Here is a 10,348-nt window from a genome sequence, read left to right as displayed (position 1 = left end):
ATGGACTTAGGCTCGGTAAATAAGGTAACCAATAGCGCAATAGCCCTTTTTGGAGCCCACCATTTTTTTAATGCTGTTAGGTAGAGTTACAGTAGTAAATCGAATCCACCGTATCCCAGGTGTACCCAAGTCGGTTGTTATGAATGTTGTACTCTGTATGAAATAATCACTAATCAAGTCGGGAACAGTACCTAATCAATTATGTTGTTAATTTCTAGGAAGTTACTTCTGCAGAACCAAAAGATGTTAGTGCAGCACTTGAAGCAGTTATCAAAGATGTGGGAGAGATGGGAACTTACCAGCGAATTCTCTTCATAGGGATGATGCCCTTCGGGGTTTTATGGGCATTCGTGTACATGAGCCACTTGTTCATCACGGCCACGCCCTACGAGCACTGGTGCCGGGTCCCTGAACTCGATGGCCTAGGATGGGAACTAAGGTAGATACAGATACACTCAGCTAAATAGATATATATATTTATCTCTAACCCTTATCTTAACATTGTGAAATATTCAACACGCTCGGTTCAGTGGTTGGTTTTAACAGGCTGTGTCCCAACTGCACACACACACACTTCGCGGTTCGCGTTGTATCTGAAAAGGCAGTTCGTTTGTAATTAGTTTCAGCACTTCAGCAGTCACGGCTGAAAAGTATTATCAGTTCTGAGCTGTGGTTCACTGGTTAGGAACCGAATTTAGCACGACGAACCCGATTTGTGATGCATACTTACATACTTTAAATAATACAAATATGAATAAGTATTCGTGTTCGCAGAATATCAGCGACATCATCGTTTTTACGCATGAGTATTCGTAACTCGTTAATAATATACCTCAAATTTCAGCGCTTTTTATACATATTTATGATGTATTAAATATCATCAGCGTTGCGAGTAGGTATATTAAAAAAGTGGGATTTTGAGTGTTGCGGTTTCAGGCCAAGAGACGCAAATAAATATACACAATTTAGCCGTGTTCTTCACAGATTCGAGTCCTTATACATATACATAAATTATACCGACACGCGAAATTAGATGAATAGTTCTTATTCGATGTTTGGTATATATTCGATAGAATTCGAATTATTAGGCATCATAATTTTTAAAATCTATAGGTATAGGTATGCCTCCAGAATACGTAAACGTTGTAGTGTTGGTCAGGCGAAACCTGTCGATCCCGGCGACGGCGGCTGGTGGTGGGTTCGAGCGCTGCGTCGTGTTCGACGCCAACTGGACCGAGGTGCTGGAGACGCTGCTGCCGCCCGCGCCCGGCTCGCCCACCCTCTCCTGCCAGAACGGGTGGGAGTACCTCTTCGATGACATACCATATTCTACCGTCTCTACGGAGGTATGTGCCATTAAAAATGCACATTTTGTAATGTAAAACATGCATGCATGCATGTAGCGCATGTACGGTAAGTAGGTACATGCGCTAGCTGAGTGAGTAGGGTGTGACAGCTTAGTTAATTAACATTTATTTTGGTGACTGGGTTAGGTACTGATTTTAATGCTTGTAATTTAAGGCTAATGAATACTTAGGTACCTATCTCGAAAAATACAAATATCAATGTTTTGATGTAACTATTACAAAATACATACAGCATATAGCTAAAGCTACGTAATAAAAATCTGTTGGTTTCTAGGCTACTCGTATCTTTATGTATAGGTACTGCTATTGTTTAAGTAATTGACTGTGATGATGTGATGATCATGAATTGCTGCATTGTGGTTGCAGCGCGAGTGGGTGTGCAGCCGTGCGGCGCTGGTGCCGTGGTCCCAGACCATCAGCATTCTGGGCTCCATGCTGGGCGGAATACTCCTCGGATACTTTGCCGATAGGTTCGGACGGGTACCAGCTTTGCTCGGTGATTATTGGAACTTTTCACTTTACGATAGGAATAGTAAACTTTAGAATTTTACTTTAAGGTTAGCTACAGTTGCCATCTGATACTTAAAATATCAGTTTTAAAGGTCGTACCTATTTCTATTTAAATTACCTACTTATGTTTTGTTTCGTTCTCTTTCCCTAATACATATGTAGAATGTTTCCACGTCGTGTTGCAGTGTCTAACATACTGGGCTGTGTCGGCGGCGTGGCCATGACCTTTACTACCGGTTTCTGGGACTTCTCCGTATGCCGCTTCCTGGTTGGGATGTCGTGTGACGGCTGTTTTCTATTTATATATATCCTTGGTAAGAAAGGAGAATTAAGGATGACTCAGGCTAGACCGGGCCGGGGCCGGAGCTTCCGGCGCTTCGTTTTCTATGGAAAGGCACGTGAGCCATCACTGATCAGCCGTCATAGAAAATGACACGTCGGACGCCTCGGCCCGGGCACGGCCCGGTCTAGCGTGAGTCTTTCTTTAAACGAATGACACCACTTCATGCAACACATGTGAAAATAGGTAGGTATCTACTGCTCAGTTTAATTACCATGCCTAATGAATTGTACGATGTGTATGAGTACAAATATTATATGTAGGTACATACATACCTACTTAGCATAATTTTATGTGTAGGTACGAGTACGTGTTACGACAGTTTAATGTGCGAGTCGAACCATAAATCTGACACGTTCTGTTTCGCATCTTAGGTAGTGAGATCACATGAAAAATTGGACAACAAATCTAAATAAAAAAAAAACACGTTTAGGTAATAGGTACAGGTACAGTCAAAAAAGTTAACCTACCTTGTCACAGTGACAATAGTATGAGGTTTCTAGCGACTTTAATATTGATTGTCGCTGTGACTGATGTGACAAACAAGTGACAAGGTACGAAATGTGTCGGAAATTAAATTCTTTGACTGTACCTGCCTGCTTTGCTTCTATCGCTAATCGCGCTATGTTCATCTGAAATAGAGCAGGATCTCTAGAACTGAGTCGTATGCATAATTATTAGACCGCAGTTTTTCTAATCCTTGTAGCGGTGCTCCCAGGCTTCAAGGAACTCGATGTTGCCGGGCTGAAAAGTGGTGCCGTTTCCACCATCAGCCCCTTGAATTTCCCCCTTACAATTATCATACATTCGTATAGTTGGAAAAATTTAATTTTTTTTACAAATAGGATTTAATGTGAGTCTAGATACTCTAGATCTTCAACGTATTGGCGCTACCTAATTAAGATTGGTATTAATTGAAAGTACGTTTAATTACCTTCACAATGCTAGTTAGAGACAAGCTGGTTAATGAAAATGAATGAATTCATTATGGTTGAGTTTAGTTGGGACCTCCATACTCTACTAGTACTTATGCGATTATAGTTTGAACTCTTATTTATTAAAAGATCATAAACTCGACGAGCAGAAGAATGCAAGACTGGGTATCTAAAGCTAAAGAACCCCCCCCCCCCCCCCCCACCCCTCAGCTTAGTGATTTCGCGTTGGTTATATAGATAGCACCAAAAGGAGCAAGGGTTAGTTAAAGGTATAACTTATAGCATTGATTGATTATGACGTTTACAGGGCACGTGGAGGGCAAAGATGTTGACCGTATAATATAAAGTACCACTTATACTTCGTTACCTACTTCTTTAAAATTGGTCACGTTTATAATGCTGAGTTGCTGACTAAAAAAATAAAACGAGTTAAGTTTTTTATGATTGACAATGTACCGGCACCTTTATTCAGTCATTTTAGAGGTCACAATCGAGTACCTACCGAACACATATTTTTTTTCGCAACTTCAAAGTTGCGTTTCGTTAGCTACGGAACGTAAACGATTGGCATGTTGGCTACGGACCCAGCGCGTATTACTTTCTCTGCGTCAATAATTCCTCTATTTATTTTGATGGTTTTTGTGCAGCGTTGGAGTACGTTGGCGTAAAGCATCGGTCGTGGGTGGCCAACATGTCGATCGCGCTGTACTTCGGCGGCGGCTGCGTGGCGCTGCCGTGGCTGGCGCTGTGGTTCAGCGACTGGAGGACCTTCATTCTGGTTACCTCGCTGCCCATGCTGGTTGCGCTGGTTACCCCCTTCCTGGTCCCGGAGAGTGTTGGGTAAGACCGTCTACATTTATACAAGGCGCTCACGTCACGAGGAACCCGAAACATTTTAACCATGCATTTAATCTCTCTATCTCTCAAAATGTAGGTACTATTTACGTGTTTAGGTCAATTTCGATTCGATTTTTTTTTTGTTTTCGTTTTGTATGTTACTGGTAAAATTATCACTTGTACCTACTTTTATTTCTTAAAACCTAGGTAGTTTTCTAAGTAGGTAGTCTAAGTAGAAATAAGTGAAGACTTCTTTATGCGCCTTGGGCATTTTTTGAGTTGAGAAAAAACCATTGAACTCGCGACATTGTTTATTCCTGACTTACTACAAAATTGGCTTCCGAGTCCCCCGTAAGAACGAACGTAGTTGTCGCAGTAAGGCATTATTTAGCATTCCTAACAGCAGAACGAAACACGCACAGCATTCGTATATTGGGCGCGCATGTAAACAGTACAATGAAAAATGTATGGACGCAGAATTGTTTGGCAGTTCATTAAATCTCTTTAAGAGGACTGTATATTCTCTATTAAAATAAGGGTGTAATGTTGTAAGCATAGTAGGCACTGGTTTTTTGAGTATCTTCTCTTGTTCACTCATTTGTTATGTACAACTATAAGGTTACACTTTTTTATTTTTATTTTTTAATTGTACCTCGATACAATTTGTAGATTAGGGAACTATAGGTCTATAAATAAATCAATTTGTAGCTATTAGCTAAGTTGCTCTTATGTTTATTATAAGACTGTTTGTTTCTCAATAAAAAAAAAAAAAAAGTTTGTGCGGAAAGAGAAGAGTCGTAGACTGGGCCTGTATGGGGCCCAATACATTCCACGACTCTTCTCTTTCCGCACAGACTCTACCGTTACCGACACCATAGGTAATTACAGCATTTAGTAAAATTCTACTTTATTTGAAGTAAAAACTTCTTTAGGCGCGTTGGGCATTTTTTGAGATGGAGGATGGAGAGACCAAAAAAATAATGTTTTTTTACATTATTTTTTTGGTATATTAACTCTGAAACTAGGCGAATTCCGGAGACATATATAAGTTAATTAATGACAAGAATACTTACATTACACTGTTAATCTTTTGGGTTCCTCGTGATCACGTTGGTATAGGTAGTACTTACCTTGAAGATTAGTTGTTAGGTTCGTTTTCGTAGGTACTTCAATATTCAGCATTATTTTCAGGTGGTTGGTATCCAAAGGGCGCGTTGATGAAGCTGTAAAAATAGTTCATAAATTTGAAAGGGTCAACAAAACTAAAATCTCTCAAGAGGTTCTCGATGAATTTATAGTAAGTAACATTTTTAGTAGGTAACCTAATATTTAAGAACAGTAGGTAGGTATAACTCTGTGTATAACTCATAGTCATTTCCAGACATACCTACTCCCAGTTTCAGTCCCATACCACCCATACCAAATCCGACAGCCCTGCAGTCGCTGTGCCAGCAGGCTCAGTGGGAGCACGGTCAGTCAGAGTTGAAAACGAAACTGAATGCAACTGTCTCAAATTGTTTTCAGTAATCAGTCATTTATTGCTTTCATAGATAAGTAGGTACATTACCCGTGGAACGTCACTTTTTGTCTTACCCTCGCAGTAAAATCGAATTTCCCTCACTGTTTTTAAGCACCTTTGTTTGAACTGCTGGGGTGAAAAGTTTTCTCTATGGAGCTAGCTGACATTATTTCATGTTATAAAATATGCACATTAATATAAAAATTGCATTAAAGTAAAAATAGTAAAAAAAGACACACTAAACTTCAGATTTTCTAGGTACAAATTCATAATCTTTACCTAAAGATAATTGTATCACAAACCACAACCTAATCAATCATAGTTTTGATTGTAAAATTGTAATCATATGATGTTAAAATTACCTAATAGTAGAGGTACATTGATTAATGATAATCCATACTAATATTATAAATGCTAGTGTGTATGTCTGTCTGTCTGTTACCTCTTCACGCTTAAACCGCTGAACCGATGTAGTTGAATTTGTTATGGGTAGGTTAAGTCCCGGGAAAGGATACTTTTTATCCCAGAACTCACCCCTTACGGGGGTGAAAAGGGGGGTGTAAATTTGTATGGGTAAACAATAACCGCTGAACCGATTTAGATGAAATTTGGTATGGAGATAGTTTGAGTCTCGGGGACGGAGATAGGGTAGTTATTATCCCAGAAATCACCCTTTAAGGGGGTGAAAAGGGAGGTAGAAGTTTGAATGGTGAATCGATAAAAATCAGATCGGATATAAATAAAAGTACCCAAATTACTAATTCCACGCAGACGAAGTCGCGGGCAAAAGCTAATTTATATTTTGTTTCAGGCTGCTGCCAAATCATTCACTCGGCAAGATGAAAGTTTGTTAATAATATTTAAAACCAAAGGTTTGCGAAAAACCGTATTGTATCTCGTGATCGCATTCATGTCCTGCGCCCTGGTGTTCGATGGGCTGATCAGGATGTCGGAGCACCTCGGAGTGGACTTCTTCATTGCGTTCACGTTGACGTCCGCCACAGAGGTCCCTTCGATTGCCTTAGTGGTCCTGCTAATAGACAGGTTTGTTCCTGGAACCGTAACTTCTCGGCAACAGCCAATCTTATCCATACTACATACTAAAGTCAATATCTAGAAAGCAAAATGGGGAAAATTGCAAACAAGTAGGTAAGCAAATATTTGAATTAGTTTTAGTTTGAATCCTGTGTGCACCCCAAAAGGTAAAGTAAGTATATTAGGTGCACCCGTAATGCTACTGCTACGCTAGTCGCTTGGCACTAGTGCATGATTAGAGATGCCGCGAATAATCGGCAACTATTCGATATTCGGCCTATTCGGCTACTTTTCCGAATATTCGGTATTTGGCCGAATTTTGCCTACTATTCGGCCGCTATCCGCTATCTGTTGCACTAACCTAAAAAGTAAAAAAACCTAACCAAAAACTAGGTAGAGGATGGTAGATTTTATTTTAATAATTTCTTGTTCTACTACCTACTCGATACTGTGAGCCGGGGACACATTCATTCATTATACAGGTAGTTAATCAGCTAAGTAGTACATCTTCGTATAATAAGTAGGTAGGGGAGAGTGGGTAACAGTGACTAACGGGGCACGGTGACTAAAATGCCGCTGTCCGTGTATTTACGCACACAAACACTTGTATTGTACTCTTGTCAAACGTTCACCTCGAGTGTTCCCCCCGCGCCGCGCTAGTCGCCGCCACGCTCGAGCGCTGGGTGGTCACGCGCCGGCAGTGTACCGCCAAAGTAAGTAACAAATTAAATTTTTTCGTTTTTTTAAAAAGTGTGTGGTGTCATATTCTTTAAGGGTTTTGTGTGTTTGTGGATTATTTAGTGTTGTGCAGTGTTTCGGTTAGCCTAAAATGCTATTATTTTGCCCGTAACAAGAATGGATATATTTATTCCTAATTTTTGATTTCGATAACGGTGGTTGGGTCACAATGAATAATTTTAACTTGGGTTACAGTGGATAAGTATCCACTGTGACCCGTATATTTGTTCTTTACATTGCGTTAATTATTTTATGTATTTACAGATCCAACTATTCATCGCCAGCAGACTCCAACGCCACCAACAACTAGTTGGAAAGGAAATCAAAAGGAATCGTAAGCTTATGTTATGGATCACAACCATTCTAATCCTGTAATAACGTCGACTGCTCTAGTACCATTAACCGTAACTCCTGGTGAAGTTTTAACTCCTGGTGAAGTTTTAACTCCTGTAGCAGGGCCTTCAAAAGATTTTAAGAGCCCTTTAGATATATGATGATTACCTAAACAGGCCCGAGAAAAAATACTAGAAATCCAAGGAGGAAGTAGGAAAGGTAAATCAATGATAGGTACATACACAATCTAATAAAGATGATATTGAAGAACGAGTCCAAGAAAAAAAGCAAGCGATGAAGAAAAGGACGACCGTCAAAGGAAAGTGTTACTTTCCTTTGACGGTGTGAGTGATGAAACGATACTTTAAGTGTTCAATTCGAGGAAGAGGGATCGATGAAGAAAAATAAACTGATTTTGGTATGGGTGATCAAGAATATGTCGAACAGTTGCCAACTTTACCAAAAGAAGGCAATTTTGTCCTCGTAGTATTTAAAATAAATAATAAAAAAGTTTTCTACGCTGGAAAAGTGTTACAAGATGCAGCTAATGGGGCAACCGATATCAAATGTTTTGAAACATTACGTAATTTTTGATCTCCAAATTAATATAATTATTGTTGAATATATGTAGTTTCAGACACTCCGTTCTACTGTTAATTACTAAAAGTGACCTTATGAAGTAAATTGATTAATAAATAATATTTGTTAATTGAGTTTTTTTTTATAAATCCTGCAAATAATCACTGTGACCCATGAGGTTCACTGTACCCCAAGGGCTTAACCACTGTAACCCATGGACAGCGGATAATTTCCCATTTCTAAAAAAAAATACTTTTGCCTAAAATCTATGGCTGTTGGAATGTTTGTCGTCTGTTTTTTGTGTACCCTGATAGTGTTACGAAACGATGGATTTAAATGCTAGGGCTAAATGTACTTTACTTCAGAAATATTGGGCTTCAAACAAAAGTGTATCCACTGTTACCCACTCTCCCCTACTTATTTGATTTAGCTTTAAATATGTATTGAGAGAGAAAAGTACTGAAGTAAAAGTAAAAGCTGACAATAGTCAGCGATGTAACATACTTACTCGTATCCTATTATTTACAGGTTTGGACGTCGCAAAATAGTCTCATTGCCCTTGATTATAGGAGGAGTCGTAGCGTTTGTAGGCGCTTTTGTGCCCAGAGGTTGGTGACGTAATAAGGCATTGAGTAACATTGTACAAAACTATTCTAAAGAAACATTTAATTTTAATGCGTTTTCGTAATCGGTTAAGTATATTTGCTTTGTTACATGCACCAATGATGTTTGTGTATATGCGCGACAGATTTGGCTATGACACTTATGACAAAATGCTAAACCTTATAAATTCAGGGTCTTTTAAAATGTTACATCATGATTATACTTTAAGTACGATGATAAAACTCAGTAAGTACTTAATAGATTTTACAGTACATATGGTATGGTATACTATGGTGTACAGTACACATGGTATACTTTTCCGCACTAGTGCGTAAAATAGCACTTTTCATGCGATGTCGAAACTTTAAAGTGCCATATGTACTGTAAAACGTTGTTCGATACACGTGCGAATAGGTAATTCGCAACTCGTGTCGATTTAAAACACTCCCTTCGGTCGTGTTTTAATTTATCGCCACTCGTTTCGACTTTCCTCTTTTTCACACTTGTATCGAAAATAACTATTGTGTGCGGTAGGAGTGGCGTCTGTGGTGATGGCAATGGGGGCGCGGTTCCTGGGCAACATGGCGTACAGCGCCGTGATCCAGTGGACGCCCGAGCTCATGCCCACCAGCGTGCGCGCCTCGGGCGCCTCCTTCGTGCACGTCAGCGGGTTCGCCGCCGCCATGCTGGCCCCCTTCCTCGTTTATTCCGTATGTAATTTAGGCGGTTATTACACTGACGCCGCAACCGTATGCGGCGATAGGGTATAAGTAAACGCGACCTGTCTCGCTCACAAACCTTCCCAGCCTCCAGTTACGGCGCCAGTGTAAAGACCGCCCGATGTAGTACTTACTTCTCAGCGCCCCAATAAGGTTCAAAGGTAAAGGTCCCATCCGACTTAAATCATAAAACTTGGCATGCAATGTAGCTTATCCAGGAGGGGAAACATTCACTTATTGACAACTTTTTTTTGGGCTATCCTATACCTATTTATTTTGTAAACAACATCTGTGACCCCATTACACCAATTAATTTTAATATTCGTGTGACTCGTGAGAGTCATGAGTACTTGAGCAGAGCCACATAATTACTCGTACTTGCTCTACCAACTATTATTAACCAGTAGGTAAATCTAGTCATATGCAATCAAGTCATGTGCAGTTAAATATGAATAGGTCTGGAATAGGTATACCTAGTTCATCATTAGTATCAAGAATTGCAAAATAAACTGTTTTATTTAATATCCGCAATGTCAAGGATTCACCTAATAGTGTTTGGTTGTATATTAGGAGCGCGTGTGGGGGGAACTGCCGCTGGTGCTGGTGGGCGCGACCGCGGTGACGGGCGGCGCCGTGGCGCTGCTGCTGCCCGAGACGGCGGGCCAGCCGCTGCCGCAGACCCTGGATGACTACGAGCGCATCGCCGCCGCACGACGCCGCCGGTAGCACGCCCGCTCGTCCCACCCCGCGCGACCAGCCTCATGCAACTACGACTACATTCTATTGCAGGAATATTATACTTAAGTATTTGTTTCAATACAAGACTTTTAGTA

At 40.3% G+C, this 10,348-nt stretch overlaps 2 protein-coding genes across 2 annotated transcripts; both read left to right on the top strand.

Moving 5' to 3' along the window:
• LOC134660632 (organic cation transporter protein-like) lies at positions 1-5,335 on the top strand. Its single transcript, XM_063516407.1, has 7 exons — positions 1-15; positions 219-439; positions 1,160-1,346; positions 1,734-1,863; positions 2,063-2,191; positions 3,800-3,992; positions 5,181-5,335. The coding sequence occupies exons 1-7, from the start codon at positions 1-3 to the stop codon at positions 5,308-5,310; spliced, it is 1,005 nt and encodes a 334-aa protein (XP_063372477.1). The 3' UTR covers positions 5,311-5,335.
• Positions 5,336-6,324: 989 nt separating this feature from the next.
• On the top strand, positions 6,325-10,241 carry LOC134660631 (solute carrier family 22 member 3-like). The gene is made up of 4 exons (XM_063516406.1): positions 6,325-6,552; positions 8,722-8,801; positions 9,331-9,506; positions 10,086-10,241. The coding sequence occupies exons 1-4, from the start codon at positions 6,419-6,421 to the stop codon at positions 10,239-10,241; spliced, it is 546 nt and encodes a 181-aa protein (XP_063372476.1). The 5' UTR covers positions 6,325-6,418.
• Positions 10,242-10,348: the final 107 nt, after the last annotated feature.

This window comes from Cydia amplana, chromosome Z (assembly GCF_948474715.1).
Source record: "Cydia amplana chromosome Z, ilCydAmpl1.1, whole genome shotgun sequence".
In the NCBI taxonomy this organism is placed as follows: domain Eukaryota; kingdom Metazoa; phylum Arthropoda; class Insecta; order Lepidoptera; family Tortricidae; genus Cydia; species Cydia amplana.
Note: the sequence above shows the minus strand (reverse complement) of the source record. Positions and strands in the feature narration are given on the sequence as shown.